General features: G+C 44.0%; 1 protein-coding gene across 1 annotated transcript; it reads right to left on the bottom strand.

Moving 5' to 3' along the window:
• Window positions 1-562: 562 nt before the first annotated feature.
• Window positions 563-16,221, bottom strand: LOC121613578 (carbohydrate sulfotransferase 15-like). The gene is made up of 8 exons (XM_041947042.1): window positions 16,120-16,221; window positions 6,626-7,153; window positions 5,851-6,190; window positions 4,814-4,957; window positions 4,001-4,157; window positions 3,630-3,786; window positions 2,729-2,876; window positions 563-2,556 (listed from the first exon to the last, which is right to left on the bottom strand). The coding sequence occupies exons 2-8, from the start codon at window positions 6,986-6,988 to the stop codon at window positions 2,366-2,368; spliced, it is 1,500 nt and encodes a 499-aa protein (XP_041802976.1). The 5' UTR covers window positions 6,989-7,153; window positions 16,120-16,221; the 3' UTR covers window positions 563-2,365.
• Between the last annotated feature and the right edge of the window lie 1,685 nt (window positions 16,222-17,906).

Here is a 17,906-nt window from a genome sequence, read left to right as displayed (position 1 = left end):
TTGTTTTCCCTTGGCACCCCTGACTTCAGTATCTATTGGAGTCTGATGGTTTCATGGAGTCTGGTGGTCGGTACATTCTAGTAGATTCTATTTCCAAAGTATCCTCTTCATGCATCTGTATTCCGAGGGTCCTCTATTGGCTCCTCATGCACCCCCACTCCCACACTCTGGAGCACAGGATAGACATTCGCACTGAACCAGAGCACAGGCATGCGCATTCCAGCCCTCAGATTGACACTACAATGCAAGTTCTGCTTGAGGACTGTGGGAACGACAGACAAGGCCTGTAAAAATGTTGTCAGCTCTACACTCTCACTCGGCTCTGTAAACCCAGTGACGCTTCCCTGCGGTTGAAAAAGGCTGCTTCAATCATAAACAGCCACCCTCTCACAACTGACAACCTGAATGATCCAGATATCTTGGAACCACTCACTCCTAATTGGGTTGGGTTGTTGGAGGAAGGAGTAGCTCCACAACATCATGATGGCAAACACCTAAGAGAAACATTCAACCAGGTGGCATAATGATGCTGTAATCCCTGTTGCTAGTCCTTAAATATGAGACTGCAGTGAAACAAGAGCTCGCAATGGATTATTGCTGCCAAATGAATAATTTCCATTCGAGAAATAAATGAAGAGCTACTAAAATCAACAGACGGCACTGTGGTATAAATAAAAAGAAAAACAGACCTTTAATATAGAAATTTCTTTCATTTTAAATCGGGTGAATGTTTCAATTGTGTGTTAAGTTCTGTAATATTTATGAACAATCACAGTCAGATGACAGAGGGAACCTCGTTCATGCCAATAAATCAGGACACATCACTGCCCACAGAGATTATCTGTTAAATAAACATTTAGCAGAATCAGAAAGCCCTGAAGTGAAAATTTAAAAAATAAAATCTCCTCAGAGAGCATTAGAGATGTCCGCTGGCTTATCTCTGTGAACAGACTCCCCGTTCGAGCTGTTGTCTCATGGAGTTGTTATGTGACAGAAAAAAAAATCCCATTATTTACTGTAATGAACATGAAACACAGCAGCACCTTCTCATGGACTGTTACAGAGCTCAGATGGTCTGGACTACGATGCAAAGCCACGGTCTGGTCTTTGACTTGAACTACAACTCAGTCATGTACAGACTCTTGGAAGAAAAGATGCCTTCCCAGAAAAGGGCATTATTTCAACTGGTCATTGGCATTGTATGTACTTGACTGTGGAAAACCAGAAGTTCTATGATCTTCCAACAGGCTGTAATGAGCATCAAACAGGTGCTGACTGACCTCAGACGGAGGAAAACCTTGGATACAGCCTAGAACCTGCCATGGCACATATTCGACCTTTGATCTGAGAGAAATCTTCACACACTGAATTTGGAGATGAAATAACTGACGATTGAATATTCAGCACTTCAGCAAACTCAATTATTATTTGTATTCTTAACATTATTTTGTGTTTTTTTTTTCTGCATGTAAATTTTGCCTTTGAACCTTCAGCACTTTAGTAACTCTATAGATTTATCTATTGTATTTTTGGTATATTCTGCCTTGCATCTTTTTGTAATTATATTGAATAAATAAAGTTTCGTTTAAAAGGCAAAGGCAGTGAGGTTAGTCAAAATCCAAAAAGGGTCATACACAAACAACACTGGAATCAAGTGAAAACACTGGATAACAACACACATGTGAAGAAGATTATCTGGCAAGAGGGAAAGGGGAAAGACAAAGGGTTTGTATAGGGAGGAGCAGGTGAACAGTCGGACACAGGTGCAACACACCAGGCTGATTAGGAAGGGATGGAAACTTGACAAGAACTCCAGGAATGAACAGAAATCTACCAAAATAAAACAGGAAGTGAATCACATAACACAAACTTGAATTCCCAGAGCAATAAAATATATATTTACAACCTGTGTGTGTTATTAGTTTTTACGGAAAAAATACAGTGAGACTTTCTTCTCTCGTCTCTGACGTGCTGGTCCCAGTGGTTACTGATTTGTAGACACAGTCTCTATGCCACTGTGATCACTGTGATTAAAGTGTGGCCTTGATGTCTGAAATCCATTGTTGTCCACAGCCTTAAGTCTTTGGCTATACTGTATATTCACTGATGCATCTTGTTATTTCAAACTTTCTCTGGTTGCAAGTTTCAGTTAGTCATTATTTAATATTTAATGGGACAGGAGATATTTTTCGATATAAAAGGTCAGATCATAGTACCATCACCACATGATTGTCACCACAGCCTTCTCAGTAATAATAACATGAAAACATTATCCAGATGTGTGGATTAATACATTTATGGGAATGTAACAGTGTATTTTAAGGGTTTCATGTGTTCATTCACAGCCATTCACACTCATATCCCTTCAGGGGTAACTCCAGAGGAAGGCGCTGTCGTCCAACACACTGGCCAGTTTACGGTTGAAGGGCTGGTGAAATTCCCTGAGGAGGTCTCTGGTGGCTGGAAGCATAGGACCTACTTTCTTGTCCTTCACCCCCCGGCTGTTTGCCACACGCTGTTTCATCACTTCTTCCTCCAGCTCCACTGACAGAGGACCTGCAGGGAGGAGGGGAGGTGGGAGTCCAGTTCAATACAAAAGTCAAGACTTGAGGCAGAAACAACCAGATGAATACAGGACGCAGCCAGGAAGATATTGGCTGTTTTAGACTGATATTTTAAAGATCTTAATGTAGAAATTGTATGTTGCTGTAGCTTTTTGGACGCTTACTTAGACCAAGAAAATCAAAAGCTTTCTGTAATGTCGCTCTCTTGTCAGCTGCATAGTCCTCCAGTCGTAGAACTAGAATCTGGTCCCGATGGAAAACTGTCAGCCAGTCCAGTAAGAAGACAACGTACAACCCCCCACTTAGCCTCATCTGTGGGGAAAAATCAAATTAAGTCAACATCACAAATGTCCTGAGGTGAGAATATTTTGTCAAAGTCAACAGCAGACATACAGGTGGTGGACAAAATGATGTAATTCATATATGGAAATCAACTTTGAGGAATAAACCTGGTAATTTTTATTATTATTTTAAGATGTCAACCAATAAAGTTCAGTCTTTAACTGTCCTTTTCCCAGTTATACACGTTAAAGTAACTTCTTTACAACAACAGACACTGTTACAGTTATACAGTGGGCTCTGCAATCAACACTTTGATATGTGAGGAACAACTACACAGAAACAGTCGGCTCATGACTGGTATAAAAACATTGTTTGATGTGCAGGGATGTTTCAGCATGCTGAAGGTCAGACCAGCGTGGGATTTGATGGACATATTCAGTACAAATGGGGAGGACAAACACAGCAAGCAAATGCAATCCATATTTGTAGCTGTAATAACAATGACAATCTTATGACTTAGGTCTGAGTACTTCATAAAGTTATTGTTCAAAGGTATACTTTGTAGGTTACTGATTGTAAACATTCAAACTTGGCCCTAGTTGGTAAAATGTTCCACAGAACAAGGCACACGTGAGTGCAGTAATATTAATGTACAACCACTTGGAGGACAGGTGCAAATTCTCAAAGAGGAAATTAGGTGTTTGTTGTTGTGTATGAGTTGTTTTTGTTTTTATGTATATTGATATACAGACAGTTAAAAGTGAGACCATAATTTCATCTAACCGGCATGGCTCTGAAGAGGCTTCTGTTGTAGACACAGGAGCGAAGTGACCGCTCGGACAGACAGGACTGAAACATCTGTACACACTCTATGACCCTCTGATGGAAGTCCTCTACGGACTTTTTGCCACTCCTAGAGAAAAAGTAGTGAGAATAAAGCCTGGGAACAGAGAGAGACAGAGGTGTAAGCCAGTTGGAACTATGACAGGACATTTTGCTGGATGTACAATAGGAGTTTCTATTTAAAACAAATGTGTGTGTGCAATAATGAGAAATTACAGTGAGCCCCTTCGAAACAAAGCAAACTATTTCACCACAGAAAGTCAAATCTGTGTCTTTTCAGGCAGATGGGTGGATGGATTTCTCCACAGTACCTCTCCACTGGATCTCTAAGGATGACAATAAGCTTGGCACCAGGCTGCAGTGCGTGGATGAAGTCTTGGGTCAGAAAACTGGGCTCTGTCTCCTTCCTGTCTCTGTGAACATAGCTCCAGGCTCGGTTGTCCCACATAGTGGATGGACTGCCATCAACTGAAACATTGATTAAGACATTGAGTATCTAAGTGCAGGAGGAGGAGGGATCATTTTCAGAGGCTTTAAAATGTATAGCATGCGGTGCCTCAGTTTTTTAAAATGTTGGTAAAACTCGCAGGCACAAAAGAACTGCTTGGGGTTCAAGAGGTTAAAATGAAGACTGTCATTTCTGATCAGTAACCATGCAAAATCGCAAAAGGAGTTTGTTTCACTCCAGTTAGCAAAGCCAAGTCAGCAGAACCTTTTAATTCATCTTCTTTTTTTATTCATTATTCTTCTTTTCTTCCTCGATAATTTTCAGAGAATAAAATCTACAAAACCAAGTTAATGTTAAGTGTTGCCTTTTAATGTTCAATGCTATTACACTCCTAAAAATACAATTTCTCTAATTAATTGTGTATTATTTATTCTCTGTACCTCAAGTAAGTGGAGTTGCCTTTTTAGACACTTTGAAATATCTAGAGAAGCATCTGAGCACCAGTGTAGTGCTCCTGAGGCCAAAGCCTCTCATGGAAAATCCGTTGAGAATGAGGGAAAGAAAGAAGACAGAAGGAAGGAAAGGGAGACAAAAACAACTGCAACTTAAATTTTTTGACACGAACAATACCAAGTCATACCCACCCCCACACACCAACACTTTCACATGTGTTCACCTGTTACGAACTGGGTTATGTGGTGGTCTCCAGATGAGCTTCTATTCATTTCTTCTTGGATGTGTTGAGCAGCCACGTCAAACAGATCCAGGTAATCTTCCACAGGAAAAATGTCAGAGAATTCATCTTTGAAACGCCGAAAACCTGCATGTACAGTACAAGTACACCAAAACATCATTCATTATATATCAACACAGGTCACAGGTCAACACGGAAAGTTCAAGTTTAAATCATCACATTTACAAAACCTGAGACCAGTGGAAATGGGGGACGACAAGAAATCCACGATCTGGAAGATCTTGCAGCACTGTCTGGAGTCATCACTTCCCAAACAATATGATGATTGTTTATGACTATTAAATTATTCTAATGTTGTTAGAGGCCAATAAATTGGGGTGGGTTTCAGTGAGCTTAGAAGTCATTTTATGGATAATAGGTTCATAAACTGATAACTCCATTTTTTTTTTTTTGCTTTACTAGACACAATCATTAACAACTAATTAATTTTGTTTTCGGTCCTGTAAGATACATAGTTTATTTCCAAGAGGAGTACGAGTCACTGGGACAAGTTTCTCGCATAAAACAGACATCTCATCAGAGTTGCTACTAAAATGGGGATGAAAATCATGATTATTTTCTTTGTCCTTTAATCTGCCTATTTTCTCAATGAATCGGTCAACAACACATTAGAAATCAGAGAAAAATGCACAATATCCTAGCATGACATCAACAAATGTCTGACCTACAGTCCAAACCCAAAAATATTCAATTGACTGAATTGACAATTATTGTAAGACCGGGAAAAGACGAAAATTCTCACCTTTGTCAGCTTTAAACCATAAAACATTGTAATTGTTTTAAGTTCTTGTTTGAAGGTCTAAATAACTTTGAACCTCTATTCTAAATTAGTGTATTCTCTGCCATCTTGTTTCTTTCTTTGGATGAATTTGATCCTCAGCTATAACTCTTTCAATCCATCAGCTCACAAACTTTTCATCAGAACATTTAGAAACAGCGTCCCTCTCCTGATGGCTGACCGAAGTGAGTCCTGGTCCACCAGTGTGGTTCCTTTATGTTGCTGGACTGGACCTCTGGATGCATTTTCAGCCTGGAGTACAGATCAGTTGTGCCACACTTTGGTTGGCCAATGATGTAGAAGTACGGCAAGCAGCGCAAACGAAACAGTTTGCCGTCTCTGTGTTGTAAGTGCTTGTGGAAGTTTGGCCTCATTTTGTCACATAAAGTCTTTCTGGTTGGTGAGCCAGGACAATAGTGGTTATTCCTGTATGGATCAGTGCTGCGTTCACTGGAGATCTCCTCATACCAGCAAGGGCTCTTGACACCAGGCAGGAAATGACGAGGAATTACAGAGAACAACTGCAGTGAGGAACAAAACAATATTAGACAAGACAGTCTAACATAATTCTAATTGCTATTCATCTTTGTGACTCCACCACTGTTACTGTGATTTTCATTATAATTGCTGTAAATGCTCTTGCTTTACACCATAAACACGGCACAATTTTGTAGGATAACATTGAAACACAAAGAGAAACGTGTAGCCTAGTATTTACTTAACCGGCCTGAAAACTTTGGCTTTAAAACCATTACACTGCTACACCTCTGTCAGTCTCAACAAACAGTGGCCATGATGAACTTTACCAAACAGGCATTTATCTGCTGGCTGATTATACAGTGTTTGTTATTTGTCAGTCTCTGACTCAATCATCATTTGCCACCATATTTTTGTCACTGCTGGTCTCGTGATGTGAAGCAAAAATTAATTACACCATTTTCCACAGACTTACGTACATGAGAGTCCATTTCAATGACATCCTTTTCATTGGGCACCTTCCTGGGTGTGTATTCCAGTTTGGAGTTAATGATCTCCACCAGCTGTTTCATGTCTATTAAATTGTTTTGAGAGGAAACTAAAGCTGCTGCTGTGTTTGACTGGACGACCCCAGGCCTGACCTGATCGGGTGAGGTGGTGAAGGGAAGTCTTGTCTTGTCCCACGTCAGGTTGTAGGAAGCCATGATGAGAAGCGTCAGTGTCAAGCCCATCAGTAAGCAAACCACTCTGGCTTTTGAGATTGTCCTCAGGCGAGTAAGTGACAACAGGGATACCTGCTTATTACCCAGTGTTTCAGCCATGTTTGAAAAGTCAAAAAACATAGAAGCACAATACGCAGGTACAAAAAGGATCAGGGAAATGATTCTTTCAATGCTTCATCTAGAGGAGGTTGTGTGTCTTGATGTGTCCATTCATCATAGTGTTTAATCTTCAGGTCATCATTTGTCTTCATATCTTGCATGCTCCTCCATCTCCAGCAGGGCCTCCTGGAAATCAGAAAAGCTTGTTTAAACCTGGCACACAGCTTTTTCATGTGACTTCAGATTTACTTTCAGCAAAACTGCAGCGGCGTAGTTTATTTTGAAGTTTTTCAGTCATCTCCAAGAAAAGTGGGATGGACATTTTCGATAGTCTCTGGGGTGTCAGTATGTGAATTTCAGTCTAGACCCCCTTCTATACCACAAGTCACCCCTTAAACATTTGAGGTCAGCTGCAGAGTGTGTGTGGTCTGTTGGATGGAGATCCCTTACTTTATGATGAGAGCTACGAATACAGCAGATGCAAAGACAAACTCTACTGACATTTTCAAGGTCAGAAAAATTGTTATTGTATCATTCAATGAAATAATGAAGAATCAGTAGACAGAGATGGTCACTTTATATCGCAGGGGTCAACACTAAGTGTTGCTCTGACATCTGCAGTCGTTAATTGTTCACCAAAGACACGAATGGTGCTGCTTTTGTAGTGTCAATCTGAGGACTAGAAGACAAGATTGTGCCTCTCTGCTCTGTGCTCAGGATCATGGGGGAGTTGGGCGCATGTAGAGGACCAAGAAGATTGTTGTTGAGGATCTTTGTACATATACTCCACTGGAGTCTACTAACTTTTATTTGTGATCACTTAATGAATCATATCTCTGTATATCCATCCATCCATTCTCTTCCACTTATCCGGGGCCGGGTCGCGGGGGCAGCAGTCTAAGCAGGGAAGCCCAGACTTCCCTCTCCCCAGACACTTCCTTCAGCTCTTCCGGGGGGACCCCAAGGTGTTCCCAAGCCAGCCCAGCGACATAGTCCCTCCAGCGTGTCCTGGGTCTTCCCCGGGGCCTCTTCCCGGTGGGGCATGCCCGGAACACCCTCCCAGGAAGGCGTCCAGGAGGCATCCGTTGAAGATGCCCGAGCCACCTAAGCTGGCTCCTCTCGACGTGGAGGAGCAGCTAAGGGAGCGCCCCGCCACCCTGAGGAGGAAACTCATTTCAACCGCTTGTATCCGAGATCTCGTTCTTTCGGTCATGACCCAAAGTTCATGACCATAGGTGAGGGTAGGAACATAGATTGACCGGTAAATCGAGAGTTTTGCCTTTCGGCTCAGCTCCTTCTTCACCACGACGGTACAACGGCCGCATTACTGCTGCCGCCGCACCGATCCGCCTGTCAATCTCACGCTCCATCCTTCCCTCACTTGTGAACAAGACCCCAAGATACTTGAACTCCTCCACTTGAGGCAGGAGCTCTCTTACAACCCAGAGGGGACAAGGCACCCTTTTCCGGTCGAGAACCATGGCCTCGGACTTGGAGGTGCTGATTCTCATCCCAGCCGCTTCACACTCAGCTGCAAACCGCCCCAACACATGCTGGAGGTCCTGGTTCGAAGAAGCCAACAGGACAACATCATCCGCAAGGGAGTCCAACATGCACTGGGAACAAGTCTGACTTACTGCCGGCAATGCGAACCAAGCTCCTGCTCCGGTCATACAGAGACCGGACGGCCCGTAGCAAAGGGCCCCGGACTCCATACTCCCGAAGCACCTCCCACAGAATGCCATGAGGGACACGGTCGAATGCCTTCTCCAAGTACACAAAACACATGTGGACTGGTTGGGCAAACTCCCATGAACCTTCGAGCACCCTGCAGAGGGTGTAGAGCTGGTCCAGTGTTCCACGGCCAGGACGAAAACCGCGTTGTTCCTCCTGAATCCGAGGTTCGACTATCGGCCGAATTCTCCTCTCCAGTACCCTGGAATAGACGTTACCAGGGAGGCTGAGAAGTGTGATCCCCCTGTAGTTGGAGCACACCCTCCGGTCCCCTTTTTTGAATAGAGGGACCACCACCCCGGTCTGCCAGTCCAGGGGCACTGTCCCCAACTGCCACGCGATGTTGCAAAGGCGTGTCAACCAAGACAGCCCGACAACATCCAGAGACTTGAGGTACTCAGGGCGGATCTCATACACCCCCGGTGCCTTGCCACCGAGGAGCTTCCGAACTACCTCGGTGACCTCAGCCTGAGTGATGGATGAGCCAACCTCTGGGTCCCCAGCCCCTGCTTCCTCTACGGAAGGCGTGGCAATGGGATTGAGGAGATCCTCAAAGTACTCTTTCCACTGCCCGACAATATCCCCAGTCGAGGTCAACAGCTCCCCACCTCCGCTGTAAACAGTGTTGGCAGGGTACTGCTTCCCCCTTCTGAGGTGCCGGACAGTTTGCCAGAATATCTTTGTGGCCGACCGATAATCCTCCTCCATGGCCTCCCCGAACTTTTCCCATACCCGAGTTTTTGCTTCAACAACTGCCTGTGCCGCAGCACGCTTGGCCTGCCGGTACCCGTCAGCTGCCTCAGGAGTCCCACGAACCAACCACGCTCGATAGGACTCCTTCCCTAACCCTAACCCTAACCCTTACTTCCGGTGTCCACCACCGGTTTTTGGGATTGCCGCCATGACAGGCACCAGAGACCTTACGGCCACAGCTCCGAACAGCTGCGTCCAAAATGGAGGTGGAGAACATGGTCCATTCGGACTCAATGTCTCCAACCTCCCTCGGGATTTGGTCAAAGCTCTCCCGGAGGTGCGAGTTGAAAACCCCTCTGACAGAGGGTTACACCAGACGTTCCCAACAGACCCTCATTAGCCGTTTGGGCCTGACAAGTCTGTCCAGCTTTCTCCTTTGCCAGCGGATCCAACTCAACACCAGGTGGTGATTAGTTGACAGCTCAGCCCCTCTCTTCACCCGAGTGTCCAAGACATACGGCCGAAGGTCAAATGACACGACCACGAAGTCGATCATTGACCTTCGGCCTAGAGTGTCCTGGTGCCACGTGCACTGATGGACACTCTTATGCTTGAACATGGTGTTCGTTATGGACAAACTGTGACTAGCACAGAAGTCCAATAACAGAACACCGTTCGGGTACAGATCGGGGAGGCTGTTCCTCCCAATCACTCCCCTCCAGGTTACACTGTCGCTGCCTACGTGAGCGTTGAAGTCCCCCAGTAGAATGACAGAGTCCCCAGTCGGAGCACGTTCCAGCACCCCTCCCACAGACTCCAAGAAGGGTGGGTACTCTACACTGTTGTTCGGCCCGTTGGCTGAAACAATGGTGAGGCACCTGTCCTCAACCCGAAGTCATAGGGCAGCAACCCTCTCGTTCACCGGGGAAAACTCCAACACATGGTGGCTAAGGTGGGGAGCTATAAGCAAGCCCACACCAGCCCGCTGCCTCTCACCACGGGCAACTCCAGAGTAGAAGAGAGTCCAGCCTCTCTCAAGGAGTTGGGTTCCAGAACCCAGACTGTGCGTGGAGGTGAGCCCGACTATCTCTCGCTGGTGCCGCTCAACCTCCCTCACGAGCTCGGGCTCCTTCCCCCCCAGCGAGGTGACATTCCATGTCCCCATTGCCAGATTCTGAGTCCAGGGATTGGGCCGTTGAGGCCCTGCCCACGACTGCTACCCAAATCCCACCGCATCGGCCCCTTCTGATCCCTCCTGCGGGTGATGGGCCTACTTACCTTTATGTCTTATACTGCATTTCCAGATTTTAATATTGTTTTTTATTCTGTTTGATAAAGTGGAAAGCCTGTTCTAGCTTTGTTTCAAAAGCATATCAATGAATAATACTGCTCTCTGGCCTAATTGTCTAAACGCCTTTGCCTTTGCATTTCCACAAATCGAGCCTTTAGACCTGCCTGTGTTTCTATCTTCTCCTATGTAGCCTCTGTACTGGCAATATTTTTCTCCTGTATTACTCTACAGTCCCCGAGGCTACAATAGCAATAGCTCAGACTGGATGCATTTCTATACTGAAAGGAAGAAAGTAGTTAGAAAGTAGAGGACTGACTGACATATCCATCCAAAGAGCCATGCTGCCAGCATGGCTGAAAAACTTAAATATAACGATAAGCCAATTTCCCCACATGCACATACACGTCTGTTTCTCACCTCCACAGTGATTTCAAGCCCCACTAATGAAAGTGGGGCCTAACAATGATAATGTTGGTCAGACAGTTTTTCAGTCTGTTCACCACCAAGTCACAAATCACAGCAATTGGATGTTTTAATGGATATTGATGGTCCCCAGACAACTATTCCTAATCGGTTTGTAAGGCCAAAGTTTTCCACTTCTGGGAAAGAAATTTTGAAAGTAAATGTGCAGGTCGCCGTGGAATTTAGACAGCACCTATTTTGGACACTTTCATCATTATCGCCAGGTCAAAATATTGACTTTGCACAAGATATTCCATGAAACAATGTGCAGACTGGAAGGGAATTTGTTGAATCTGTGTGACTGGGTAAAACCATTTCATTTTATTCACAGACTGTTTTTATTGCTAACGACACCGTGACGTCAAGGCTGCAAAAGCTGCGATTTCTTAAAATCTACTGTCACTTGTCATGATCCGTGCTTTCCATGTACGTTTTATGTCGAAGGTTTTCTTTTGTTCTGTCATGATCCATGTTTGTCACGCCTGTTTTATGTTGAAGATTCTCCTTTTGTGTTATCATAGTCTGTTTTGTCACATCCTGTTTTATGTTGAAGATTCTCCTTTTGTGTTATCATAGTCTGTTTTGTCACATCCTGTTTTATTTTGAAAGTTCATGTTATGTTTCCTTGTTTGCTTTACTTCCTGGGTTTTCTCACCTGTGTGATTGTCTGATCTGTTTCACCTGTGTGTCATTAGTTGTCCTCCCTTGTGTATTTAAGTCCATGTCTTCCCCCCAGTTTTTGTCAGGTTGTTGTCTGAGAAACCTTGTCATTGCCTTATGCCATTAGTAAGTGTTTTCCTTTATGTTGTCTGTGTTCATGTCCAGAGGCCACGTTCATGTCAGTGCTGTCTAGTCTTGTCTTTGTTTATGTTTCCTCGCCATGCCATGTTTCATGTAAGTGTTTGTCCAGTGTCAGTTAGTGATGTCTGCGTTGCCCTCCATTGTCAGAGAATCCTTGTCTTTGTAACTTTGCCATTGTCCTATGCCACGTTTTATGTAAGTTTGTTCCTTGTGTTATCTTTGTTCATGTCTGTGCCTCTTTTCATGTGTGTTTTTCCTTGGTTTGTCTTTGTTCATGTTCATGTCACATTTTCATGTGAGAGTTTTTCTTGGTGTTGTCTTTGTTCTTGTCTTTGCCGCGTTCTTGTACATGTTTGTCCAGCGTCCATAGTATTGTCTATGTTCCCTAACCATGTCACAGCCCTAGTAAGTGTGTTCTAATATTGTCTTCGTCGAGCCATGCCACGTTCTTTGTCAGTGTTTGTTATGTTTTGTCTTCATTCTCTGTCTTATGCCCGTTTACCCTTGTGTTATTCCATAGTTTCCTGAGTTTTGGTTTTTCTTTAAATTGGTTAAACTGAACCAGCTCCCCCTTGAGTCTGCATTTGGGTTCACTCCCTGACATAGTTAATATAAACCCAGGTCTCTTTCTTTCTCACCTGCAGCAGCCCAACACCTACGTCAGGATGCTATTTGTAGACTTTAGCTCAGCTTTCAACACCGTCATCCCAGACAAGCTGGCGCGGTGGGTCTGCCTGCGTTACTGTGCCACTGGATCAGAGACTCTCTCACCAACAGGCCTCAGGTGGTGAGAATAGGGAACACAACATCATCCCCTCTGACCCTCAGCACGGGCATGCCACAGGGTTGTGTGCTCAGCCCAGCTCTCTTTACTCACGACTGTGCTGCCATCCACCCCACCAACACAGTCGTGAAGTTTGTGGACGACACTACAGCAGTGGGTCTCATCTCAAAAAACAACGAGACCCACTACAGAGAGGTCACACACCAGCTCACCCAGTGGTGTTCAGCCAACAACCTGGTGCTGAACACAGGGAAGACCAAGGAGGTCATTGTGGATTTCAGGAGGTCCAGAAAGACGGATCTCGCCCCCCTCCTCATGGACGGAGAAGTGGTGGAGCGTGTGGACAACATCATGTTCCTGGGCCTCCACATCACATCTGATCTCTCGTGGTCCATGAACACCTCCCGCCTGGTGAAGAAGGCACAACAAAGGCTCTTCTTCCTCAGGAAACTGAAACGGGCTGGACTCTCCTCTCGGTTGCTCGTCAGCTTTTACAGGGCCACAGTCGAAAGTATCCTCTGCCTTAGTGTGACAGCGTGGTATGGCAGCTGCACAGCACAGGAGAGGAAACAACTGGCACGGGTGGTTAAAACTGCACAGGGCATCGTGGGCTGTCCCCTTCCTGACCTAGACTCTATATATGAAGGCCGGGTCAGGAAGAGGGCAAGATCCATCGCCACGGACCCCCAGCCATCCGGGCCACAGACTGTTTGTACCGCTTCCATCAGGAACAGGAACATCCGCACCACCACCAACAGCCCCTCACTGGAGTGAGAGACTGTGAGGACTATGAGCCACAGCACACTGCAGTTTTACACCTTCACCTCCACCTTCGCCTGCACCTTCTGTGTACACACACGCTTAACTAAATGGTCGGCCATTTGCATTCAGTATTTACATTTTTGTATATTTCAGCTGCTGTTGGTACATTTCATTGGTATATTTTATTGTTGTTTAGTATATTTTTATTGTCTTTCTGTATTTTCACTTATGTTTTTTTTAATTGCATTTACGAATACTTTTACTGCATGTTGGTTTATTTTATTCAAGTATCTTTATTTTATTTTTCTTATCTTGTTTCTAACATGGGGGTGGCAATGCAAATTTCATTGACATGTCATGCTCAATGACAAAGAAATCTTGAATCTTTTTTAGATAATTCACCTCATAAATCCCACTCCTCTGCTCTTTGTGTATTTCATCAAACCATGACTTCAAGTTTTTCCCCAACAAAATCAAACGAGAAATGAAATGTTGTGTTGTAATCAATATTTTGAAGAAGTTGCTCACCTTCTTTCTCTTTTTTCTGTATCTTTATCTGGGATTTTTAACAGTATTTATCATCTGTCAACAGGCCTACTGGATAAAGCACTCGCTCACTGTGAATTCTCTGGACAATGACCTGTGTTAGTCACACACTCGCTTACACAGACTTTGTACTCGGGAGCAGGTGAGGTCAAGTCTGTTTAACGGCACTTGTGTTCACACATACAGCTGCTCCAGGTAATGTCTGGAAAATGAGTGTAGCAGTGCATGTGTGAAAGGGGCTACAGTTAGGCGACTGGTATTTCAGATCCATGCTCAGGGCCAGATCCTAATTTGTACAAACCTCAGTAAGAGATTCAGTTAGTCAGGCGAACTAGACTAGATACATATTCAGCTAAAAAACGTTGTGAAAAAAGGCCAACTTCCCAGAGCCCAAAGTGATGTCCTTCAACTGCTTGCTTTATCCACCAGTGAAAAAAAAAAACCCAAATCATTTCAATCATCAGATAAAATAAAAATTATGTTCAAGATGCTGTAACCAGCATTTGCAATTTTTGTATGAAAAGTGTCTCCCCCCCTCAAATTGTCATCGGCCACTTTTTCATTGAAGTTTTTTTCATATTATTCTGATGCCATATGTTTTGAACAATAGGATGTGATTTGGCACACAGCTAAATGCTAACATCACTACGCTAACAAGCTCACAATGACAATGCTTGAATGGTGATGTTTAAAGGAAATCATTTTTGAATGAATGAAAAGTTGCAATTTTTACCTGATCATGGCACTATATGAAAGGTCAGGCAAAAAAAAAAAAGTCATTGCAATTCATCCTCTGGGGACCATGAACGAAAGTACCACATTCCAATGTAAGCTATCCAACATTTGTTGTGATTAAAAAAAAAAGAAATGTGTGAATATTTTATGTTGATGCTACAAGAAAAGTCATGATACCTGTAGCTTGTGTCTGTTACATGAACAAACCATGAAGCTCAGTATTTAGAATCAGTCCCAGCTTTGAAGATTCAACAGCTGTGTGTCAAATGTGGAATTCAACCTTTTGCACAGCTGATGAATATTAATAATTACTTCTGTCAAACTACAGGCCTGTGTCTCATTCATTCTCATTCTAGGCCAACCTCCTTAAAAAAGATGACAGTTTAACAGTATATTAAAGCTTGGTAGCATTTACTGCAAATGCATGCTCTTTACCCTACGCTATTCTGCCTCCCTGTCTTGCACCATCTAATTTATCCCTTTGTATTTACTCCTCAGGACAAAATGATGCCAGTCAGCCTCAGCTCATTCTATGCTGCCAACACCAAGACACCAACTAAACAGCAAATGAAAATCAACATACTCACAGAGGTCTTGCACAGACAAAATGCTACATGATGTCTGCATGATTCCAGTTCTGGTTGGCATTAACGTTATGAAAGAAAGATGATCCAATGCAACCACAATATCAGTGAGAGAACAGTCGGCTCCATGAGACAGCATTCAGTACACACACATACTGTTACCTCTCCTGAAACAGGTTTTAGTCATGCCTTCATGTCCTGTTCTTCATGTGTGAACACACCCTGTCCCTGTACAGTACTTTCTGTCACTGAGACTTGAATGAATTCCAGCTCTGAGAAATGAGAGGCACCAATCAGACAAAAGGAAATAAAACATTAAAAAATTAATGAAGGAAGTATTAACTGAAGAAGTATGTTTTTGGTCCCGCTGCCTTGACGACACTTTTTTCAGGGTTAGCGATACAGCCAAGAATTTGTTTGCATTCAGAGAGAAGCTATGAAGCTGGTCAAAAATACAGTCAAAAGATGCTGAAGGACTTTGGAAGTTGGCAGACTTCATCAATACTTGCCTGCTAGCTGTGCCTCAAGTAAGGGCCCTGGAAATATTAAGTTAAATATAAAATATAAATCTGCGTGACTGGGCAGCTTCCAGATAGAACCGGCATGTTTCAAAGGAAGGTCAGTAAAGACATTTCCAGTGTCAAGAGGTGAGTCGTGAACTGCTTGTGGACATTTGTCCAATGAGCTCTGTAACACACATCTACCTTCCTACTGCACTGACGAAGAACTGGATACCCACAAACCATGAACACACACCTACCTGTGAAACAGCCAAACACTGGAGTCATCAATCACAGATGAAGTCTCACCGCTCCTCTTTTGTGAAGCAGGTCTCTTTTTTTCGTGAACAACTGTTTGAGAGCTTTAGCACCAAGACAAGTGATACCAGACAAAGAAGATGAGTCTTATAGTGTTCAAACTTATTTAGGGTGGAACATCGTTGTCAGTTTAGCACCGGCATTCAAACAGGTTTTGTGACCAGTCTGCTCACGTGTCATCACTCTGTACATGCTGTTTCTCTGCCATTTATATTTAGATGTCAGATGAGCTGCTGACTGCTTTCATCTATGGTATGCGTTGCTTGGAATTGCACTGGAAGGCTCAGTCAGACAAATGAAATGTGACCAAGGTAGCAATTTTGGAGGTGCTTTGTAGGAGCTGAATGCAGCTCTACTGGAAGTTGATCCTGAGACACTGGAAACCTGTCTTGCAGGAAAACAATGTGATTTTGTCTTGACCACACCTCATGCTGACGTGGATTTTCTGCTGCCCCGTCAGGGACCAGATTCTGACTGGATCAGGTTCAAATTCTGTTTCTCAACCTAATTCTTTAGTCTTAACTGTATCATTTTTATCTTAAACATTCTAAGTCTCAGAAGAAGTCAGACTTTCTTCAGAGTCTGAAATTAGAGTCGGAGTCCAGAAGAGTTGAGTCCAGGGAGGCCTGTAAAAATGTTGTCAGCTCTACACTCTCACTCGGCTCTGTAAACCCAGTGATGCTTCCCTGCGGTTGAAAAAGGCTGCTTCAATCATAAACAGCCACCCTCTCACAACTGACAACCTGAATGATCCAGATACCTTGGAACCACTCACTCCTAATTGGGTTGGGTTGTTGGAGGAAGGAGTAGCTCCACAACATCATGATGGCAAACACCTAAGAGAAACATTCAACCAGGTGGCATAATGATGCTGTAATCCCTAGTGCTAGTCCTTAAATATGAGACTGCAGGGGCGCCAGCGAGCCGCAATGGAGTGAGACGCGCTTTTGTGAGCTCCTGCAGAATCTCCATTATTATCATATATTACAAGACATCTGCGCTCAAAACTATAAATTAAATGTGATAACTGTGTAATTAAAACTATTCGGCGACGTCAGTGGGCTGCAGAATTGACGTGGATGGCAGCAAATCTCCGAAAATATAAATACGAAGGTCGGCCCAACACGAGGCCTAAAACCTCATCCGCTAACAGTCCAGACAAATCCGACCTGACCTCACTTGCACCTGAAGTAAGTACAGGCATGGACACCGCAACGATCAAAGCTGACATTCTTTCTTCACTGAGAAAAGATATAGCGACTGTTATCAGAGAAGAATTGAAGAGTGCGCTAGCAGAGGATTTTGAATCGTTGAAGAAGGAAATAAAAGATGTAAAAACTGAGATAGCTAACGACACAACCGCTATGCGTACAGAAGTGGAGCATGTAAAAGCTAATGTGAAGGCTGTCGAGCTCGGGCTATCAGAGTGGTCTGATGAAGTTGTATCGATGCAAACCACTGTAACAGACCTCAGGAAGCAAGTTGAAGGACTAAAAGAAAAGTGTGAGGACATGGAGGGCAGGATGAGGAGAGGAAACATCCGGATCACGGGTGTAGCTGAAGAGCCGGGTTCGAGCTCTCCAACCGCGGTCTCCAAACTCCTCAAAGAAGTGCTACACCTGGACAGAGAGATATTAATCCAACGGTCACACCGCAGCCTGACACAAAGAAGACCCGGAGACAAGCCACGTGTCATTATTGCGAAGCTACACAACGAGGGAGATGCCAT

The sequence above is a fragment of the Chelmon rostratus genome, chromosome 11 (assembly GCF_017976325.1).
Source record: "Chelmon rostratus isolate fCheRos1 chromosome 11, fCheRos1.pri, whole genome shotgun sequence".
Taxonomy (NCBI): Eukaryota; Metazoa; Chordata; class Actinopteri; order Chaetodontiformes; family Chaetodontidae; genus Chelmon; species Chelmon rostratus.
This window is presented reverse-complemented; position numbering and strand designations above follow the sequence as displayed.